This window comes from Bufo bufo, chromosome 5 (assembly GCF_905171765.1).
Source record: "Bufo bufo chromosome 5, aBufBuf1.1, whole genome shotgun sequence".
In the NCBI taxonomy this organism is placed as follows: Eukaryota; Metazoa; Chordata; class Amphibia; order Anura; family Bufonidae; genus Bufo; species Bufo bufo.
The window spans coordinates 544,687,513-544,712,458 of NC_053393.1; the positions used below are offsets into that span (position 1 = coordinate 544,687,513).

At 43.0% G+C, this 24,946-nt stretch overlaps 1 protein-coding gene across 1 annotated transcript in view; it reads right to left on the reverse strand.

Annotated features, from left to right (window-relative positions):
* ADCYAP1R1 (ADCYAP receptor type I) overlaps positions 1-21,049 on the reverse strand; it is a 171,835-nt gene extending 150,786 nt beyond the window's left edge. The window contains 1 exon segment of the mRNA XM_040431354.1: positions 20,962-21,049. Coding sequence (XP_040287288.1) covers positions 20,962-21,012 — 51 coding nt within the window. The 5' untranslated portion in view covers positions 21,013-21,049.
* Between the last annotated feature and the right edge of the window lie 3,897 nt (positions 21,050-24,946).

The window sequence follows — 24,946 nt, forward strand, 5'->3', positions numbered from 1 at the left end:
ATGTCCATACCCCAGGCCTTTGAATGAAAGCGCAAATACCCAGCCACCCACCCACAGACCATAGCACTAAATACGCACCTTTCCAAATTGCTGGCACTGGAAATGTTGCTATTTAGGCTTGTGGACACTGAGGCTTTCCGCAGCCTGATGTCGGCGGCCGTCCCTCGTTACTCAGTTCCCAGCCGCCACTATTTTTCCCGATGTGCCGTCCCCGCCTTACACCAGCATGTGTCCTGTAACATCACCCGTGCCCTGACCAACGCAGTTACAGGGAAGGTCCACTTAACACTCACACATGGACAAGTGCTTTTGGCCAGGGACGCTACATTTCCCTGACGGCACACTGGGTGTACGTTGTGGATGTCGGCAGCGAGTCGTACCCTGGGATGGCACAGGTGCTACCGACGCCAAGGATTGCGGGTCCTACTTCCATCAGGATTTCCACCACCACCTACATTAGTGGCTGCAGCCCCCCTTCTCCTCCTCCACCTCCTCCTCCACTTCAACCTCTAAATTGTCATCTTGCAGCACCAGTCAGTTATCAGTCAGTAGCTGGAAGCAGTGTAGCACCGCAGTGGGGAAGCGGCAACAGGCCGCGCTGAAACTAATATGTTTAGGTGACAAACAGCACACCGTCGCAGAGCTGTGGCAGGGTATAAGGGACCAGACTGAGCTGTGGCTCTCGCCACTCAACCTAGAACCAGGCATGGTTGTGTCTGATAGTAGCCGTAACTTGGTGGCGGCTTTGGAGCTCGGCAAGCTCACACACATACCATGCCTAGCCCACGTGTTCAACCTAGTGGTTCAGCGGTTTCTCAAAACCTACCCCAATTTGCCTGAGCTACTGGTGAAGGTGTGCCGCTTGTGTGCCCATTTCCGAAAGTCATCTGAAGCTGCCGCCAGTCTGGCAACACTGCAGCAGCGCTTGCAATTGTCAGCTCACCGACTGTTCTGCGACGTGAGCACGAGCTGGAACTCCACGTTCCACATGTTGGCCAGGCTTTGTGAGCAGCAGAGGACAGTAGTGGAATACCAGCTGCAAAATGGTCGTCGCCTTTCCAGTCAGCTTCCTTTTTTTACAAGCGAGGAGTGGGCATGGATGTCTGACCTCTGTGAGGTTTTTTGCAACTTTGAAGAATCAACACAGATGGTGAGCGGCGATGCCGCTATTATCAGCGTAACCATCCCACTTCTGTGTCTACTGAAACACTCGCTGCTCACAATGAAGGAGGACGCTTTGCATGTGGAAGAGGTGGAAATGGGGGAAGACAGTAAACAGGGTGATAGCCAGACCACCCTCAGTTCATCTTCCCAGCGCAAATTGGATGACGAGGAGGAGCAAGAAGCGGTTGCCTCCGCTACAGAGGGTAGTACCCACAACAGGTTGATTCGATCTGTTCAGCGTGGATGGGCCGAAGAGGAGGAAGAGGATGAGGATATTGAGAGTCATCCTTCTGATGAGGACAGCGAAGTCTTATCTATTGGGACTCTGGCACACATGGCTGACTTTATGTTAAGCTGCCTTTCCCGTGACCCTCGCCTTGTACGCATTTTGGCCAACACCGATTACTGGATGTTCACCCTTCTCGACCCCCGCTACAAAGAGAACTTCTCATCTCTCATTCCTGTGGTGGAGTGGACTAGCAAAATGGTGCAATACCAGAAAGTCCTGGTGGAAAAATTGCTCCAAAAATTTCCAGCTGACAACTCTGGCGGCAGAGTCTGTACTTCCTTGGGCAACCGAGGAGGGGAGAAGAGGGGAACTCACAGCAGTTCCAACAGAGGCAGGGCAACACTCTCCAATGCATGGGACAGTTTCATGACATCCCGTCAGCACCCTCACCCTGATGTGCGGCCTAGTGTCACAAGGAGGGAAAAGTTTTGGAAGATGGTAAAGGAGTACGTAGCAGACCGTGTCAGCGTCCTCAATGATCCCTCTGTGCCTTACAACTATTGGGTGTCCAAGCTGAACATGTGGCATGAACTGGCGCTCTACGCTTTGGAGGTGCTGGCCTGCTCTGCCGCCAGCGTTTTGTCAGAGTGTGTATTTAGTGCTGCTGGGGTCATAATAACTGATAAGCGCATCTGCCTGTCAACTGAAAATGCTGACAGGTTGACTCTTATCAAAATGAACAAGGCCTGGATTGCCCCTGACTTCTCTACTCCACCAGAGGAAAGCGGCTGAACATAAAGGCACTTAAAATTTTGCTTTTATGGTGTATTGAATACACTGTATTCCCATTCTTCGGGAAAAAACGTGATTCTGGTGGTTGTCGATCTTTTTAGTAAAATGGCACACTTTATTGCATTACCTAGTCTACCTAATGCTAAAACTCTTGCACAGGTGTTTGTCGACATTGTGAAACTACATGGCATTCCCTCTGATGTGGTGTCCGATAGAGGGACTCAGTTTGTATCCAGATTCTGGAAAGCGTTCCGTACTCGTCTGGGTGTACAATTGTCCTTCTTCTCGGCTTTTCATCCTCAGTCGAACGGACAGACTGAACGGACTAATCAGAATCTGGAGACTTACTTGAGATGTTTTGTTTCAGAGAATCAGGAAGAGTGGTCTTCATTTTTGTCGTTAGCCGAGTTTGCTATAAATAACCGTAGACAGGAATCCACTGATAAGTCGCCGTTTTTTGGGGCATATGGGTTCCATCCACAGTTTGGTACATTTTTTGGTGCTCATAATTCCGGCATTCCTGAGAAGGAACGATTTTCCTCTTCTTTGTTTTCTATTTGGCGGAAAATCCAAAATAACCTGAAAAATATGGGTAACAGGTATAAGCGTGCGGCTGACAGGAGACGTATGAGTGGTCCGGACCTGAGAGTGGGTGATTCTGTGTGGTTGTCTACAAGAAACATTAAACTTAAGGTACCTTCTTGGAAGTTGGTCCCAAGATTTATTGGTCCATATAAGATCACTGCCATTGTTAACCCTGTAGCCTTCCGTCTTTAACTTCTTCAGGCTTTGAAAATCCCTAACGTATTTCATAAATCGCTGTTAAAGAAATGTGTCAAACCTGTTGAACCGTCCTCCTTACCCCCCGCTCCTGTCATGGTGGACGGCAATTTAGAATTTCAGATCAGCAGGATTGTGAACTCCCGAATTCTCCAGAGATCCCTCCAGTATCTCGTTCATTGGAGAGGGTATGGACCAGAGGAGAGGATGTGGGTTCCAGCGACCGATGTTAATGCTAGTCGTCTGGTGAGAGCATTCCACAGAGCTCATCCTGATAAGGTCGGTCCTGGGTGCCCGGAGGTCACCTGTAGAAGGGGGGGGGTATTGTCACACCTATGACAGGTGTTAGAAGGTCTGAAAGACTGACTGCACATGAGTGATCAGACAGCCTCTTTTGTTTTCACTTTGTCTGTGTGTTGCTGGTACATCCACACCTCCTATTCACGTGTGGATCATGTGAACTTTATCTCTCCCTATTTAGTCTGACTTCACCCATCACTCCTTGCTTGGGATAGCTTCATTTGGTTTTGGAAGAGCTGGAATGCGGTTCTTGTTGAAGTCCTGTCCATCATCCTCAGAAGTTAAGTGCTCCGCTTGATGTGTTTTGTATCCCCCCCCCAGTTGTTTACTAGGCCTCAGCAAGACACTGGTTCCTTCACCAGGGAAGTAATGGGTTGTCTCTGCCCTATCATTACCTTTAGGGCATCCAAGGGTTACCAGGGTTTTTTAGGTTCATGTGTATGGGCATCTCTACCATCGAGAGGTGACCATACGGATAGGAGTTAGGGCCAGGAGCAGGGTTTTATAGGTGGTGACCCTATTCCTTCCCTAGCGGTAACGCCAAGTGTCTTTCCCCTTCCTTCTTGTTGTCTTTTGGTGTTTTCCCCTACTACATCCGTGACAGTCACATCTGAAAACCTATATCCCACTCCTGACTGGCAAGAAGAGTAAGTAAGCCATGAGGTCTAAGAGATGTAGAGATGTAGAATCCATTTAGGGATTCTCTTCTGGACCGAATGCTGTCAAGCTGTTCTCCAATCATAGTGTCTTGGACCATACATGCCCAGAGTCATATGGGTTGAGCAAGACCAATAGAATACCATGGAGTATCACCGTAGCATTAATAAATAGAGACAAAAGAAGCCAAGAGAGATGGTAAAATCAATCTGAGACATTTTGTTCTTCTCTGACGCTGACCGAATCTCCATTCTTCACTCCCATTGGCCAATTCCAGACCATCATACCAGGGTTAAAAAATGAAAAGAAGCATATTGTCTTCAGTTCACACTGTGTCGTCAAGTACGACCCACTTGTCTTCACTGCTTTTCTCTCCTGTTCTGTTAATTCTTGTGCTGCAAATGATTATCTTTTCAATGAGATGCACATTCCATTCACAATTCAGTTCTCATAGTGAGCAGGGAACAAAAGTCTGCACCATCAGTGCATGAATCACCCACTTGTCATATTCAACTTCAAGAGGAATTCCAGTCACAGGTGATATCAACTTGGGATTCAATATTTCAGATGTGATTAAAAAAAAATTTTTTATTTAGTTGCAAAATGTCTCACAATCAGAAAACAACAGTCAACTATGCTCAACATCCCCCATCTGAGTAAGACACTCTATATGTGCTCCCGACAGGATAGTCCCTTTTGGATTGTCCCTTTTCAAACTAATTCAGCTACATAGTTTAAACTCTAAAGTACTGCACCAACTAAACAAGAAAATAACAAATATAGTACTGCTCTCTAGGTACAAGAATATAACTACTATAATACTGCCTCCTATGTACAAGAATATAATAACTATAATACTGCTCCTATGTACAAGAATATAATAACTATAATACTGCTCCTATGTACAAGAATATAACTACTATAATACTGCTCCTATGTACAAGAATATAACAACTATAATACTGCTCCTATGTACAAGAATATAACTACTGTAATACTGCTCCTATGTACAAGAATATAACTACTATAATACTGCTCCTATGTACAGGAATATAACTACTATAATACTGATCCTATGTACAAGAATATAACTACTGTAATACTGCTCCTATGTACAAGAATATAACTACTATAATACTGCTCCTATGTACAGGAATATAACCACTATAATACTGCTCTCTATGTACAAGAATATAACAACTATAATACTGCTCCTATGTACAAGAATATAACTACTATAATACTGCTCCTATGTACAAGAATATAACTACTATAATACTGCTCCTATGTACAAGAATATAACTACTATAATACAGCCTCCTATGTACAAGAATATAACTACTATAATACTGCTTCAAGAATATAACTACTATAATACTGCTCCTATGTACAAGAATATAACTGCTATAATACTGCTCCTATGTACAATAATTAAACTACTATAATACTGCTCCTATGTACAATAATTAAACTACTATAATACTGCTCCTATGTACAATAATTAAACTACTATAATACTGCTCCTATGTACAAGAACATAACTAGTATAAAAATGCCTCCTATGTACAAGAATATAACTACTGTAATACTGCTCCTATGTACAATAATATAACTACTATAATACTACCTCCTATGTACAAGAATATAACTACTATAATACTGCCTCCTATGTACAAGAATATAACTACTATAATACTGCTCCTATGTACAAGAATATAACTACTATAATACTGCTCCTATGTACAAGAATATAACTACTATAATACTGCCTCCTATGTACAATAATTAAACTACTATAATACTGCTCCTATGTACAATAATTAAACTACTATAATACTGCTCCTATGTACAATAATTAAACTACTATAATACTGCTCCTATGTACAAGAACATAACTAGTATAAAAATGCCTCCTATGTACAAGAATATAACTACTATAATACTGCCTGCTATGTACAAGAATATAACTACTATAATACTGCCTCCTATGTACAATAATAAAACTACTATAAAACTGCTGCTATGTACAAGAATATAACTACTATAATACTGATCCTATGTACAAGAATATAACTACTATAATACTGATCCTATGTACAAGAATATAACTACTATAATACTGCCTCCAATGTGCAAGAATATAACTACTATAATACTGCTCCTATCTACAAGAATATAACTACTATAATACTGCTCCTATGTACAGGAATATAACTACTATAATACTGCTCCTATGTACAAGAATATAACTACTATAATACTGCCTCCTATGTACAAGAATATAACTACTATATTACTGCTCCTATATACAAGAATATAACTACTATAATACTGCCTCCTATGTACAAGAATATAACTACTATAATACTGCCTCCTATGTACAAGAATATAACTACTATAATACTGCTCCCATGTACAAGAATATAACTACTATAATACTGCTCCTATGTACAAGAATATAACTACTATAATACTGCTCCTATGTACAAGAATATAACTACTATAATACTGCTCTCTATGTACAAGAATATAACAACTATAATACTGCTCCTATGTACAAGAATATAACTACTGTAATACTGCTCCTATGTACAAGAATATAACTACTATAATACTGCTCCTATGTACAGGAATATAACCACTATAATACTGCTCTCTATGTACAAGAATATAACAACTATAATACTGCTCCTATGTACAAGAATATAACTACTATAATACTGCTCCTATGTACAAGAATATAACTACTATAATACTGCTCCTATGTACAAGAATATAACTACTATAATACAGCCTCCTATGTACAAGAATATAACTACTATAATACTGCTTCAAGAATATAACTACTATAATACTGCTCCTATGTACAAGAATATAACTGCTATAATACTGCTCCTATGTACAATAATTAAACTACTATAATACTGCTCCTATGTACAATAATTAAACTACTATAATACTGCTCCTATGTACAATAATTAAACTACTATAATACTGCTCCTATGTACAAGAACATAACTAGTATAAAAATGCCTCCTATGTACAAGAATATAACTACTGTAATACTGCTCCTATGTACAAGAATATAACTACTATAATACTGCCTCCTATGTACAATAATATAACTACTATAATACTACCTCCTATGTACAAGAATATAACTACTATAATACTGCTCCTATGTACAAGAATATAACTACTATAATACTGCCTCCTATGTACAAGAATATAACTACTATAATACTGCTCCTATGTACAAGAATATAACTACTATAATACTGCTCCTATGTACAAGAATATAACTACTATAATACTGCTCCTATGTACAAGAATATAACTACTATAATACTGCCTCCTATGTACAATAATTAAACTACTATAATACTGCTCCTATGTACAATAATTAAACTACTATAATACTGCTCCTATGTACAATAATTAAACTACTATAATACTGCTCCTATGTACAAGAACATAACTAGTATAAAAATGCCTCCTATGTACAAGAATATAACTACTATAATACTGCCTGCTATGTACAAGAATATAACTACTATAATACTGCCTCCTATGTACAATAATAAAACTACTATAAAACTGCTGCTATGTACAAGAATATAACTACTATAATACTGATCCTATGTACAAGAATATAACTACTATAATACTGCCTCCAATGTGCAAGAATATAACTACTATAATACTGCTCCTATCTACAAGAATATAACTACTATAATATTGCTCCTATGTACAAGAATATAACTACTATAATCAGGGCTTTTTTTCTCAGAGAAAAGGTGGTGGAACTCACCCCCCCTCCCCTGACCACGCCCCTACCCAACCCTAGGACCGCCCCCTACCCACCCCCTAGGACCGCCCCTACCCACCCCCAGGGCTGCCCCCTAAAACCGCCCCTTTAGAGAACAGGGATGCAAGTAAAATTTGGGGGGGGGGCTATAAAAGTCCAGCCCAGCAAAGAAACCCCACAGATGGGGATGGCACTGTTAATTGGGGATCTGGGGATGGCACTGTTAATGGGGGATCTGGGGATGGCACTGTTAATGGGGGATCTGGGGATGGCACTGTTATGGGGTGGAGGATCTGGGGATGGCATCCACAGATCCCCCATCCTATAAGTGCCACCCACAGACCCACCCCATACTATAACAGTGCCATCCACAGACCCCCCCACCCCATAACAGTGCCATCCACAGACCCCCCCACCCCATAACAGTGCCATCCACAGACCCCCCCCACCCCATAACAGTGCCATCCACAGACCCCCCTCCACCCCATAACAGTGACATCCATAGACCCCCCCACTCCATAACAGTGCCATCCACAGACCCACCCACCCCATAACAGTGCCATCCACAGACCTTCCCCCACCCCATAACAGTGCCATCCACAGACCCCCCTCCACCCCATAACAGTGCCATCCACAGCCCCCCCCCCACCCCATAACAGTGGCATCCACCGACCCCCCCCACCCCACAACAGTGCCATCCACAGACCCCCCCCACCCCATAACAGTGCCATCCACAGACCCCCCCACCCCATAACAGTGCCATCCACAGACCCCCCTCCACCCCATAACAGTGCCATTCACAGACCCCCTCACCCCATAACAGTGCCATCCACAGACCCCCCACCCCATAACAGTGCCATCCACAGACCTTCCCCCACCCCATAACAGTGCCATCCACAGACCCCCCTCCACCCCATAACAGTGCCATTCACAGACCCCCTCACCCCATAACAGTGCCATCCACAGACCCCCCACCCCATAACAGTGCCATCCACAGACCCCCCTCCACCCCATAACAGTGCCATCCACAGACCCCCCCACCCCATAACAGTGCCATCCACAGACCCCCCCACCCCATAACAGTGTCATCCACAGACCCCCCCATTGCCGCTCCAGTACAGTTATAAAATGTGTAATTAAATGAATAATGATTCATGCTGCCCCCTCAGTAGTATAACTTTCAATATATTGTACTCACAGGGCTACTACTGTTATCGTAATGCAGGCCGGCCGGGCAGACGAGCAGCAGCGTCACTGACTGACGTCACCTGCCTGCGCCGCCTACTTCATTCATAAAGTAGGCGGCGCAGGCAGGTGACGTCAGTCAGTGACGCTGCCGCTCGTCTGCCCGGCCGGCCTGCATTACGATAACAGTAGTAGCCCTGTGAGTACAATATATTGAAAGTTATACTACTGAGGTGGCAGCATGAATCATTATTCATTTAATTACACATTTTATAAGTCTCTACTGGAACTGCGGGGCCGGAGCACAGTGAACGTACCGGCCCCCAGCTCCTCCTCCCAGTCCATCCCCGCTGATACATCGCAGGCTGCGATGTCAAAAGGTGTCGGAACGCCGTTCCGGTGCGTTCCGCCAGAAAAAAAGCCCTGACTTTAATACTGCTCCTATGTACAAGTAAATAACTACTATAATACTGCCTCCTATATACAAGAATATAACCACTATAATACTGCCTCCTATGTGCAAGAATATAACTACTATAATACTGCCTCCTATGTACAAGAATATTACTACTATAATACTGCTCCTATGTACAAGAATATAACTACTATAATACTGCCTCCTATGTACAAGAATATAACTACTATAATACTGCTCCTATGTACAAGAATATAACTACTATAATACTGCTCCTATGTACAAAAATATAACTACTATAATACTGCTCCTATGTACTAGAATATAACTAGTATAATACTGCTCCTATGTACAAGTATATAACTACTATAATACTGCCTCCTATGTACAAGAATATAACTACTATAATACTGCCTCCTATGTACAAGAATATAACTACTATAATACTGCCTCCTATGTACAATAATATAACTACTATAGCACTGCTCCTATGTACAAGAATATAACTACTATAATACTGCCTCCTGTGTATAATAATAAAACTACTATAATACTCCTCCTATGTACAATAATATAACTTATTTAATTCTGCCTCCTATGTACAAGAAAATAACTACTATAATACTACCTCCTATGTACAAGAATATAACTACTATAATACTACCTCTTATGTACAAGAATATAACTACTATCATACTGCTCATATGTACAAGAATATAAATACTATAATACTGCTCCTATGTATAAAAATATAACTACTATAATACTCCTCCTATATCCAAGAATATAACTACCATAATACTGCTCCTATGTACAAAAATATAACTAGTATAATACTGCTCCTAAGTACAAGAATATAACTACTATAATACTGCTCCTATGTACAAGAGTATAACTACTATAATACTGCCTCCTATGTACAGGAATATAACTGCTATAATACTGCTCCTAAGTACAAGAATATAACTACTATAATACTGCTCCTATGTACAAGAATATAACTACTATAATACTGCCTCCTATGTACAATAATTAAACTACTATAATACTGCTCCTATGTACAATAATTAAACTACTATAATACTGCTCCTATGTACAATAATTAAACTACTATAATACTGCTCCTATGTACAAGAACATAACTAGTATAAAAATGCCTCCTATGTACAAGAATATAACTACTATAATACTGCCTGCTATGTACAAGAATATAACTACTATAATACTGCCTCCTATGTACAATAATAAAACTACTATAAAACTGCTGCTATGTACAAGAATATAACTACTATAATACTGATCCTATGTACAAGAATATAACTACTATAATACTGCCTCCAATGTGCAAGAATATAACTACTATAATACTGCTCCTATCTACAAGAATATAACTACTATAATATTGCTCCTATGTACAAGAATATAACTACTATAATCAGGGCTTTTTTTCTCAGAGAAAAGGTGGTGGAACTCACCCCCCCTCCCCTGACCACGCCCCTACCCAACCCTAGGACCGCCCCCTACCCACCCCCTAGGACCGCCCCTACCCACCCCCAGGGCTGCCCCCTAAAACCGCCCCTTTAGAGAACAGGGATGCAAGTAAAATTTGGGGGGGGGGCTATAAAAGTCCAGCCCAGCAAAGAAACCCCACAGATGGGGATGGCACTGTTAATTGGGGATCTGGGGATGGCACTGTTAATGGGGGATCTGGGGATGGCACTGTTAATGGGGGATCTGGGGATGGCACTGTTATGGGGTGGAGGATCTGGGGATGGCATCCACAGATCCCCCATCCTATAAGTGCCACCCACAGACCCACCCCATACTATAACAGTGCCATCCACAGACCCCCCCACCCCATAACAGTGCCATCCACAGACCCCCCCACCCCATAACAGTGCCATCCACAGACCCCCCCCCACCCCATAACAGTGCCATCCACAGACCCCCCTCCACCCCATAACAGTGACATCCATAGACCCCCCCACTCCATAACAGTGCCATCCACAGACCCACCCACCCCATAACAGTGCCATCCACAGACCTTCCCCCACCCCATAACAGTGCCATCCACAGACCCCCCTCCACCCCATAACAGTGCCATCCACAGACCCCCCCCCACCCCATAACAGTGGCATCCACCGACCCCCCCCACCCCACAACAGTGCCATCCACAGACCCCCCCACCCCATAACAGTGCCATCCACAGACCCCCCCACCCCATAACAGTGCCATCCACAGACCCCCCTCCACCCCATAACAGTGCCATTCACAGACCCCCTCACCCCATAACAGTGCCATCCACAGACCCCCCACCCCATAACAGTGCCATCCACAGACCCCCCTCCACCCCATAACAGTGCCATCCACAGACCCCCCCACCCCATAACAGTGCCATCCACAGACCCTCCCACCCCATAACAGTGTCATCCACAGACCCCCCCATTGCCGCTCCAGTACAGTTATAAAATGTGTAATTAAATGAATAATGATTCATGCTGCCCCCTCAGTAGTATAACTTTCAATATATTGTACTCACAGGGCTACTACTGTTATCGTAATGCAGGCCGGCCGGGCAGACGAGCAGCAGCGTCACTGACTGACGTCACCTGCCTGCGCCGCCTACTTCATTCATAAAGTAGGCGGCGCAGGCAGGTGACGTCAGTCAGTGACGCTGCCGCTCGTCTGCCCGGCCGGCCTGCATTACGATAACAGTAGTAGCCCTGTGAGTACAATATATTGAAAGTTATACTACTGAGGTGGCAGCATGAATCATTATTCATTTAATTACACATTTTATAAGTCTCTACTGGAACTGCGGGGCCGGAGCACAGTGAACGTACCGGCCCCCAGCTCCTCCTCCCAGTCCATCCCCGCTGATACATCGCAGGCTGCGATGTCAAAAGGTGTCGGAACGCCGTTCCGGTGCGTTCCGCCAGAAAAAAAGCCCTGACTTTAATACTGCTCCTATGTACAAGTAAATAACTACTATAATACTGCCTCCTATATACAAGAATATAACCACTATAATACTGCCTCCTATGTGCAAGAATATAACTACTATAATACTGCCTCCTATGTACAAGAATATAACTACTATAATACTGCTCCTATGTACAAGAATATAACTACTATAATACTGCCTCCTATGTACAAGAATATAACTACTATAATACTGCTCCTATGTACAAGAATATAACTACTATAATACTGCTCCTATGTACAAAAATATAACTACTATAATACTGCTCCTATGTACTAGAATATAACTAGTATAATACTGCTCCTATGTACAAGTATATAACTACTATAATACTGCCTCCTATGTACAAGAATATAACTACTATAATACTGCCTCCTATGTACAAGAATATAACTACTATAATACTGCCTCCTATGTACAATAATATAACTACTATAGCACTGCTCCTATGTACAAGAATATAACTACTATAATACTGCCTCCTGTGTATAATAATAAAACTACTATAATACTGCTCCTATGTACAATAATATAACTTATTTAATTCTGCCTCCTATGTACAAGAAAATAACTACTATAATACTACCTCCTATGTACAAGAATATAACTACTATAATACTACCTCTTATGTACAAGAATATAACTACTATCATACTGCTCATATGTACAAGAATATAAATACTATAATACTGCTCCTATGTATAAAAATATAACTACTATAATACTCCTCCTATATCCAAGAATATAACTACCATAATACTGCTCCTATGTACAAAAATATAACTAGTATAATACTGCTCCTAAGTACAAGAATATAACTACTATAATACTGCTCCTATGTACAAGAATATAACTACTATAATACTGCTCCTATGTACAAAAATATAACTAGTATAATACTGCTCCTAAGTACAAGAATATAACTACTATAATACTGCTCCTATGTACAAGAATATAACTACTATAATACTGCTCCTATGTACAAGAATATAACTACTATAATACTGCCTCCTATGTACAAGAATATAACTACTATAATACTGCTACTATGTACAAGAATATAACTACTACAATACTGCTCCTATGTACAAGAGTATAACTACTATAATACTGCCTCCTATGTACAGGAATATAACTGCTATAATACTGGTCCTAAGTACAAGAATATAACTACTATAATACTGCTCCTATGTACAAGAATATAACTATAATAATACTCCTCCTATGTACAAGAATATAACTACTATTCCCTTACGTCCTACCAGCAGCACAGATGGGGTTAACTGCCCCTGTGGACTGGTAGGACCGGCGGAATTTTAATGAGCCCAAAGAACCAATAAACGATCTTCAGCTCCCTGAAAGGGAGGAGATCACCCTCCAGCCCACCGTGTTTTTTTCTGTCCTCTGGACAGGTGGACTGGCGGCAGGACAGAGTACTCCTGAAGATTTTACCCTACTTCAGGCCTAAGGTGCCTACTTTCCAGAACATCAATCAGGTAATCTCTTTACCAGTTTTGTTTACAGCCTCCTCCTCTGATACTCCAGCTAGAGACCCGCTGGATATTTCAAGATGCCTCCAGATCTATGTGGATAGATCTAGAGAGTTCAGGATAGATGAGAATCTTCTTATCCTGTTTGCCGGTAAGTCTAAAGGCCATAAAGCGTCTAAAGCTACCATTAGTCGCTGGATTAAGGAGGCCATTATGGAAGCTTTCGTCTCCCAATCCTTAGATCCTCCTGAGTTTGTGAGAGCCCATTCTACTAGGGTGGTCTCCACCTCGGTTGCGGAGAGAAGACTCCTCCCCTTAGAGTTGATCTGTAAGGCGGCCTCCTGGAGCTCTGAGTCAACCTTCATCTCCCATTATAGGATAGATGCTAGGATGGCAGAGTTTTCGGCTTTTGGGCAGACTGTTCTTAGTTCTGCCAGGCATGAGGACCCTCCCTAGGGGATTCTTCTTGCTATCTCCCCATCTGTGCTGCTGGTAGGACGTAAGGGAATCGTTAATTTCTAATGATAATTTGTTTTCCCTTAGTCCTAACAGCAGCACACAAATATCCCACCCTAAATACATTATGCTTGTTAAAAACACGGTGGGCTGGGGGGTGATCTCCTCCCTTTCAGGGAGCTGAAGATCGTTTATTGGTTCTTTGGGCTCATTAAAATTCCGCCGGTCCTACCAGTCCACAGGGGCAGTTAACCCCATCTGTGCTGCTGTTAGGACTAAGGGAAAACAAATTATTGTTAGAAATTAACGATAATACTCCTCCTATGTACAAGAATATAACTATAATAATACTCCTCCTATGTACACTAAGATGAAGCTGTAAGATTAAAATAGACATGCACATCTATATAAAAAAAAAAAATATGGGATATTGCTTAATTTATGAAACTGTAGTGAGGATGCTTCATGAAATGTACAGAATTCACTAAGGACGAAAGCAGAGGAAAGAGAATGTGTAACATGTTTTTGTTAAGCAGTAGCCATCTCTCTGCACTGATTTGCTATATAGCAGACATCTACCTGTGCATCAGAAAATGACTTATAGACCTCTATAGACGTTTAGAGTGCATGCCCGGTGATGTACATGGGTGGAGAGTAAAGATCCTGTGTTATATTTAGTTTAATCATTTGTTATCAACAGAGTAAATGTATCCAAAACTGCATCTTTTACCGTAGACCAGGCATGCTCAACCTGCGGCCCTCCAGCTGCTGCAAAACTACAACTCCCAGCATGCCTGTACAGCCTACAGCTGTCAGCCTACAGCAGGGCATGGTGGGAGTTGTAGTTTTACAACAGCTGGAGGGCCGCAGGTTGAGTATTTCTGCCGTAGACTGTAGCAGTCTCGACAGAGGAGCGATAATGCAGTGGCCGGGTTTAGGGTGGCCCTAACGCTCTGCCGGTTCCCCCGGACACAGTCAAAGTGTCACCACGTGTTGCTGCTCTCCGGAAGGGATGGTAAGGCGTAGTGCATCCCAATGGGAAATCAGTCCAGAGAGGTGGGGTCTGCAAAAAACCAGTGTGCTTCTTTATGGGAGGAATTCAGGAGCAAAACAATACAGGAGAGGTGTAGGGCCGGCTTCTCCAGTCTCATCCCTGGCAAAAGAAGGGTTTAATGCTGAGGAAAGGCCTGAGCTAACTGTCCCTCTTTCTCATCAGAAGGCTGGTACCTTGGTCTAAGGTTGTCGATCCAGGGTCTGTGGCAGAGTATCCCCTTCTCTGCATTTTCTTCTGGTCACTCAGTAGTCTGGAAGAGTCTCCTCCCTGGCAGAAGAAGGGTTTTATGCTGAGGAAAGGCCTGAGCTAACGGTCCCTCTTTCTCATCAGAAGGCTGGTACCCTGGTCTATGACTGGCGATCCAGGGTCTGTGGCAGAGTATCCCCTTCTCTGCATTTTCTTCTGGTCACTCAGTAGTCTGGAAGAGTCTCCTTCCTGGCTAGCTGTCCGTCTCTCTCTCTCAGAAGGCTGGCATCCTGGTCAAGGGCCAACGGTCTGTAGCTCAGTAGTCCGGGTGGTTCCTTGGTCACAGGGCTAGTGACCCATGGTCTGTGGCTCAGCATCCCCATCTCAGTGTCTTCTTCTGGTCACTCAGTAGTCTGGCAGAGTCTTCCCCTCCAACTGCAGCACACTAGGAGTTTTGACTGCTCTCCTTATATACAGTTTTTCCTAGACTAGAACCTTCTAGTGGGAGGGGTGGAGTGGAGAAACTCAGCACAAACAGATACATTGTTTCAGCTCCCGTCTGGTATAGTCTTACATTAGAGCTTCAATGATACTCAATGGCAATGACACAGCAGGTTTTCCAAACAAAAATAAGTTTCCAGACAACAACAGAGCAAAATCCATACATTTAAAAGGTCAGGCTGTCTGCTTTTAATGGTAAACAAGTCTGGGTTTTTCCCTCCAAAACATGGTCTACTTAAACCCTATGGCAGCTGTGGAAAATTACCAGCTTCTTAATCAAAGCCCTAACAGTCTCTCAGTATTCATTAACCCTTTCCACAGAGTCATGTAAATACAGTGATAATGAACAGGATATATATCATCACAACATATAAAATGCAGGTACCCAGTATTAAACAGTATAAGTTAACCCTTTCAAGAGAAATAAAGTAAGAAGTGTTAACTTTGTATAGGGGATATAGGCAAATGTCCACAAATGTCCTAAGGTCAAAGTACTCCCTGCTCCAGGGCATTACAATAACAATAACAACAGTGCCTGTCCTGATGTCACCTCGCTCCGGAGTCACACAATGAATCCAAGCGATATCTATGGAAACGAGTCTGTGTGAATTATCGCTGCCTGGTAAAACAGCTGCATTGCAGTCGAGTTTAATATTCACTTCCAACAGGGAGCCAGATTTATGACTCATGACTTTCTTTGTTTTTGAAGAGCCTTTTTTGCAACCCCAAAGAATGGCATTCGGAAGAATTCTCCCTATATTTTTTCAAAACGGCTTAGGTTAATCAAATATCATTACTGCATTTCCATCGAGAAAACGTAAACAGAGCAGAACGACATTATCGAGCCAAGAGGAGGCTGATGCAATCCCTGTGATTGCTACAGCACCAGAAGACCAGAAGCAGGATGGAAAGCCAATGAAGACTTCTGTGGAGAATATTTGGGAGGGAAGCATCTTCGGGACTAATGCCGGATTGAGCTGAAGCTTTAGACATTAGTGGTCCTCCTAAGACCCCACAAGTTGTCTCTACATTTGCCCAAGACATTGATTGTTGTTTTTCTTTACATTAAAGCCATTTTTCAGGATATAACACTTTGGCGCAATCCCAACCCCCCAAGGACCACCGCCAACCACTGCAATCCACAGCACACAATTGTCCATGGTGTGGCTGCCCATGGTGCTGTATGATGCTAGTGGTCTGCGCCCATGACAACTTCCTTAACTTGATGCTATTCCCTGCTTCCATAGGGTGCACACACTCTTCCCTATTAATGGGACTGTCCACCTTTGGGGGGGTTTGGCAAACCCCTATTTTTGGAGTCCCAGCTCCTTCTCTCCCTGGCCTTGGCTGCTCCACTGCTTTACAATGTCAACTTCCATTTTAACACCACTGCAGCCAGTCACTGACCATAGCAGTGACCTGCTCCCCTTGCATCATGTTAAATGGTCCACTTGATGCCAGGGAAATAGGTCACCACTGTGGCTCGTTATTGGCTGCAGTGGTGTTAAAATGGAAGTTGATATCCTGGGGGAACCGTGGAGCCGGGGAGAGAAGGAGTGGGGAGCCAGCTTAAAGCATGTAAGTAAGCTTTCCTTCACAGATCTGACCAAGAGGGTGAGGTTGCCTAACCCCCTCCATCCCTCCCCCCAATGTGCACAACACCTTTAAAGAACCAGCATCTAATTGGTCTCCAGCCAATGGAAGCCTTTTCTGGGGCATTTAAGGTGCCCTTCTCTATGGGGGCCTGAGAAATAAGGACCTAGCTTTAGTCCTGTGAAGTATTGTTATAGAATTGTCCTGACCTCTTTCTATTTACCAGATTGCCCTCTGTTTTCTGTCCTGGCACATGCCTGACTTCCATATTCATCCTGTGCCATCTGCTCTGGCCTATCACTTTTTTACTGGACTGACCAAAGTCTACCTGCTCTGACCTCAGCCTGTCCACTGGCCTCTCTCATTTGTCCCCTTGGTGCTTTGCACTGGTGTCTTTTGACCCGCCTGGTTCAGCTGTGACTGAACAGAGACTTCTCCAAGAGGTAGGACTACTCCAAGAGGTAGGTAGTTTCCCTGCAGCACAGTCCAGATCCCTATAGGAGTTTAAAGGGTGAAGACCTTTGTGACCATTTAGTCAACTCCTTAGAAGTTAAAAACCTAAGTCAGATCCATTCAGTGACGTTGTGGGTCCACACCTGCTGCTGCAGCTCAACTGTCCACCATTTACTTGAAAGGATTGAACAGCAGTACCGGATGTAGCCACATCCATTTGGACATCGCTGGACAGGAAAGAGACCCCAGTGCTCCAGCCTCTTCATTCTGATGGTTAATATGGCACTAGTGATGAGCGGGAGGTGCCATATTCGATTTCGCGATAATTCGCGAATATTCGATTGAATATTCGTCTTATATTCGTCGAAATCGAATATTCGTCATTATTCTATTTATCGCGAATAATATGCAATTTAATTATTTGCGTATTGCAAATTTTCTTTCAACTGTATAAGGCAACTTTCCTATGGCTATGGCTAGGCTAATATGTGTATTTTACGAATATTCTCTATATTGCTATAACTTCGTTTTTTAGAATATTCGTAATATTCTAAAAAACTAAGTTATAGCAATATAGAGAATATTCGTAAAATACACATATACGCTGTACTTTAGCTAATATAGTGCTATAATCTTTTTTTTTTTTGTCTACTTTTTTTGCCTCTTCTAAACTTCAGTTTTGGAAAAAACTGTACACTATAAAAAAAAAAATACTATAGCACTATATTAGCTAAATTACAGTCTATATGTGTATTTTACGAATATTCACTAAATTGCTATAACTTCGTCTTTTAGAATATTACGAATATTCTAAAAAACACATTTATAGCAATATAGCAAATATTTGTAAAATGCACATATAGACTGTAATTTAGCTAATATAGTGCTATAGTATTTTTTATTTTTAGTCTAGTTTTTTTGCCTCTTCTGAACTTCAGTTTTGGAAAAAATTTACACTATAAAAAAAAAATACTATAGCACTATATTAGCTAAATTGCAGTCTATATGTGTATTTTACGAGAATTCGCTATATTGCTATAACTTAGTTTTTTAGAATATTCGTAATATTCTAAAAGACGAAGTTATAGCAATATAGCGAATATATTCGTTATTTTGAATATTCATCTTTTTTTTTTCCAATGTGTACTGTTATTCCACCTTGGCATACTGCTCCCTGACAAGCGTCCCCGTCACCATGGGAACGCCTGTGGGTTAGAATATACAATCGGATCTGAGTTTTCACGATCTCACGGAAAACTCAGATCCGATGGTATTTTCTAACCCACAGGCGTTCCCATGGTGACGGGGACGCTTGTCGGGGAGGAGTATGCGAACAACTGTACAGATAGGAAATATTTATGAGAAAATTCTAAATAACGAATATATTCACTTTGTTGCTACATATTTGTTTTTTTTAATATTGGGAATTTTATTTTCCAGATGAAAACATGATTTCTTCCTGCTTAAGTTGCTTGTGGGCCAATGGCTTATTTACACACAAGAAAGAAGCAGGGAGGAATCATGTTTTCAGATGTTAAAAAATGACGAATATTCGATATAACGAATATATAGCACTATATTCGAAATATTCGCGAATTTACGAAGTTGCGATATTCACGATTAATATTCGCTATTGGATCACTATATGGCACCTAGAAATCATCCTTTGATGGCCTGTCCTAAGGATAGACCACTGGTGTCATATTCTAGAAAACCCCTTTGAGGTCATTTTAGAAATTCAAAAATTGATGTGATGTTTTTGACTAATATAAAAAGTTACCTCCTAGTCTATTATTTGCAGTTTTCAATCTTTGAGATTTACATGGCCCTGGGCCGTTATCTTGTGCCAATTTTGTCCCAAAACTTTTGACAGGGAAGAATTTGGTTGGGTAACATTATATAATTTTTAATACCCAAAAATTGGATAACAAATTAGCGCACACACACGTCCACCGACTACACAGGTTTTTGTTCAGTTCATATTCCAACACATTTTACAACATGACATTTACTAAATCGACAAAGCAAAAAAAGAATTGCTGAACGTAGTTCTGAAGAAGTTCTGAAAGCCAACATGCCGGATCCTTCCTTCCAACTACATTGGTGTTGGAGAAGAATCAGGAGTTGAAGTTTGAGACCCCCATACACAACAGATAACCAAAATGCAGGAACCAGAGATCTTGGCCAAGTTTTGTCTAAGGTGTGTGCGCATCAATCCTAGTAATTGTCAGTGAGGGAGCATCAGCAGCCAACATAACCAAAATGAAGGGGAAGAAGCTTCCAGCAGAGCACTGTGCCCTACAGTACATTTCCGATCATTTAAGCTCGAATCTCCTTAGCTTTTCAATGGATTCTTCTCTCACAGGAGTCCTAAGCAGAAGGAAGTCTCCACCTCCTCCATTTAAACATGATTTAATCCCTGCCTCTATTGATAATGATATGACTACTTAGCATCGCCTCTAATGAAAATTATATGACTTTGCAGACCCTACCCTCTAATGATAACAAGATGACTCTTGTGACCCCCCCTCTAATTATGAGAGGACACTTCTGACCACACCCTTTTATAATAATGAGATGACTCTTCTGACTCTGCTCTCTAATAACAATGAGATGACTCTGCTGATCCCATAAACTAAAGATAATGAGATGACTCTGCTGACCCTGTTCCTGAGATGAATTTCCTAATATTCCCTCTAATGATATGAGATGACTCTGCTAACCCTGCCATCTAATAATGAGATGACTGATGACTAACTCTGGATAACTCTCCTGACTACAGCTTCTAATTCCAGCAAGATGACTCTGATGACCCCACCCTTCAATGATAAAGAGATGACTCTGCTGACCCTGTCCCAGTCTACACGGCAAAGTTGAAAAATAGGCTACAGAAAACAGGAGATGGTGATACCTACCAGTGAAGAAGCCACATTGAGCAGCAAGTACAGTCTGATAATCATCTCCATTTTTATCTTGTTTGAAGAATTCTGTGAATTATTCTGCTCTGCTCTCAAGAAAATAATAAAAAATAAATAGAAAAAAATCTGCTTGACAAAAGCTTCAGATTTCAGTCCAGGGCTCTGTAACAAATACAAGAAGAAAGAAGAGGGTAAGAAGAAATAGTGTGAAAATTACATCAACACAATCGTTGCTCTGCCTGGGGAATGACAGGAAAATTGAACTATCGAAAATTGTGAATTATTTTTTCTTTTTGAAAAGCCGTTGAAGCAGAAGAGTCTGTGAAGGACAAGCCATAAAAGCTCTCACTATAGAGATAATGTATTGCTGGTACAGACTGCTTGTCTTCACTGTTCAGCTCTCACCTTGAGGAACCTCAACCCACCTCCAACTCCGATTTCATTACATTTTACTGCTGGATTCAAGGAACCTGGTGTCCTTGGTAAGAGTTGCCCTGGTGCGGCCGTCGAGTATACTGGCCAAAAGGTCGGCGTTGTGTGCATTCATGGGGACTTAAAGGACTATCCCACCGCCCTGGTCTCTATATCAACGGTGGCCGGCAGGTGGACTCATGAGGTGGCCGTCGCCTCAAAATTACCATATGAACTAATAATTAGGAGAGACTACCCCGGTTTCACTGCACTATGGCCGGACACGAAAGTTGCCAAAACCCGTGAGACAGATGTAACCTTAGAAGAGTGGCCCGGCTCAGGGGGGAGATCAGAACCTTGGGAACCCGAGTCCGAAGGGCCAGCGGTAGGTGTGACCGCCACTTCGGTGGAAGAGGGGGAGACAACCCCGTTAAGTGTGATGGTGGGAGACATGGAGGACTTGCCGCCAGGTCCGGAGTTAGCCGACCTCAATATCTCCGGGGATAATTTTGGTACTGCACAACATCAGGAACCAACCCTAACCAGAGCCTAGGAAAATGTATTAATAATAGATGGGGAACCACAACAACCGGGGGCAGAGTCTGTGTTTCCCTGTTTTGTGGTTCATCAAGAGATGTTGTATTGAGTAAACCAGCTGCGAGGTGAATCCATTGAACAGTTGGTGGTGCCCCAGGCTTATCGCAAACTCATGTTAGAGTTAGCCCACCAGCATGTTCTCGGGGGTCATCTGGGAATGCAAAAAATGCAGGACCGGATTCGACAGCGGTTTTACTGGCCCAGTGTGTTCAGAGAGATAGAAAAATATTGTAAGTCTTGCCCAACCTGCCAGATAACGAGCCCCCAGCTTCAGTGTACCTGGACGATCTCGTTATACACAGCACCGACTGGGAAAGTCACCTACCTAAAGTACAGGCTGTAGTTGACTCCCTTAGGAAGGCTGGCTTAACTGCTAACCCAGAAAAGAGCGCGATAGGGTTAGAAGAGACCAAGTACCTGGGGTATGTTATTGAGCACGGAACTATCAAACCTCAGGTGAACAAAATTGAGGCAATTAGGAATTGGCCCCCACCTGTCACTACTCGGCAAGTAAAGTCGTTCCTGGGTATGGTGGGGTACTATATGAGGTTGGTCCCCAATTTTGCTACAGTCGCCGCACCATTGACAGGCCTTTTGAAGGGACGCAAGTCAGTGACGGTTCAGTGGAATGAGCAGGCGGAAAAGGCTTTCTCCACTTTGAAGTCGGCCCTGGGTGGGTCCCCGGTATTGGTGACGCCGGACTTCAAAAGGGAGTTTGTGGTACAGACCGATGCCTCTGAAGTAGGCCTCAGAGCTGTACTCTCTCAGGACGTCAATGGGGAGGAACACCCTGTTGTTTTCCTGAGCCGGAAGCTTACCCCAGCCAAGACCCGGTACAGTATAGTGGAGAGAGAGTGCCTCTCGGCTATTACCTATTGGGGAGAAAGTTCCGTCTGGTGACCGACCACTCCCCTCTCAAGTGGTTGAGCCAAGCCAAAGAGAGGAATGCCCGGGTCACCAGATGGTTCTTATCTTTACAAAACTTCAAGTTTTCCGTGGAACACAGGGCAGGCAGGTTACAGGGAAACGCAGATGCCCTGTCCTGGGTACACTGTCAGGTGGGTGTTCACCCCCTAAGGGTTGAACAAAGGGGGAGGTATGTAGGAAGGCACAAGGGGCTGTCAGTGACGGAAGATATGTGTCACGGAGGTTCCTGGCCTCGGTGAGGAAAGAGCCGGTAGTTTTAAGTGTCAGCGGCAGCTAGTGCTGACTGACACTTGTTGTGGAAATTTTATTAGGATGTGTTTCTAATATATTGTGTATTGTCATCATGTCTCTCAGTGTCAGGGTAAACTATTGGAGTGGATATCTTCCTGTATATGTGGAAACACAGCTGCCGGGCGCAGAGGTCTCTGTCGGCGAATGGTCCATGTGCTAAGCACTGGGCTGTGGGCCGGGGGAGACTGATGTGTTCAGCAGAGCAGTGTTTTGTTGGCTGATGTATGGACGCCGGCTAGGGCCCCCGCGCAAGACGCGGATTTATTGGCTTGGCGTGGATGCATTTGTTAAGAGAACAATATATGAAAGGAACGTGCGTTTGTTGTCTCTAGTGCGCCTGATCAGCCCCTGGAGATAATGACGCTGTCCTGTAAATAAACATTCATGAGGATCATAGTAACTTTATTTGGCATTGATCACTGAGCAAGGCTGGATAAAGTTCACTCCAGTGGTAATGGGAGATTATTGTATACATGTGTTTGTTAGCTGGCTATGTTATTTTAAATGATGGTGGTTTCTCATCTTCCTGTATGTCATCACTTCCTGTCTCCTTGTTACATGAAGGAAGTGGTCGGATGACAGGCCGGCCCCTTTTCTATTGTCACACCCTTTTGTGACTAAGAAATAAAAGTGAACAGACCGGGCAGGAATGGAGCAGTGCTCAGCAGAACTCAGGATGAAAACACCTTTGTCTGAGTCTTGATGAATTTCTACTACAAATATTTCTATTACACACTGTTTTTGTTAGTATGGCTGTAAAGCCGATCCGGGCCGGCTCTTACTGGGAGCAGCCAAAGTGCTGGGTGGGTGGCTACTCCCCACGCTCCAGGCCCAGCCAGCAGTCTCAGCTGTGTGTGGTTTATCCTCCATCTGACAGAGAAGCTGGGGAGTCTCTGGGTTTTGGGACCTATGAAGTTGTGCCCTGCTAAAGGGCTGAGAGCCGCATGCCGGGAAACAGGCCCCTAAAGCCTGCTGTGGACTGCGGGTGGAAAATTGCTAACCAGGTGGAGATTTTGTTCTGTGGACATTGCATGGTGTGAACAAACACCAAGACTGTGAACGGTCATTTTGTTTTTCCTTATGTGTGAATAAACACTGAACTGTTTAAGTTAAAGACTTTGTGATTGCCTCTGTACTGCGTCCGCTAGCCTGTCTACCAGAGCAATACCCCACACTATGCATAGGAGCTGTATACACAGACACAATGGTAGGATTATTTGTGTGAAAGCCCAGGCGTTATATAGTGTTGCACTGGTGAAACCTTTACAGGATGTGATGGGTACATAGTTACCACTGAAAAAAATTAACATTAAAAAAAATAATACTTTACTAACTTGGGCGGGGCTTAACTGTCACATGACAGCTGACATATTTCTACCTGTGAGACAAACTGCGTCAGAGAAACAGCCACAAGTTGCTACAATGTATCCTCTGCACAGCTTGCACAACTGAAGCTCAGTCGCTCTTGTGTCACATGTCTGACAAAGGGGCGGGGCTAAGCTGCTGACTGTTGGCAAGAGCAACCATCAGACTTTTGAAAGCAGCTTTAGATGTGAATGGAGAAAAGAGTGTGCAGACTGGTAGATAGCCAGATGTTTTATTTAATAATACAGAGGTACATTTTAGCGCATGGTTTCGCACTTTTTAGTAACCTGATTTCTGAAACCCCTTTGCAATTAATTATGATAAATAATACCGCCTAACCGTACTTCCCACTTCCTCAAAAAAACAATCCTTAATTACTATAACCAAAATC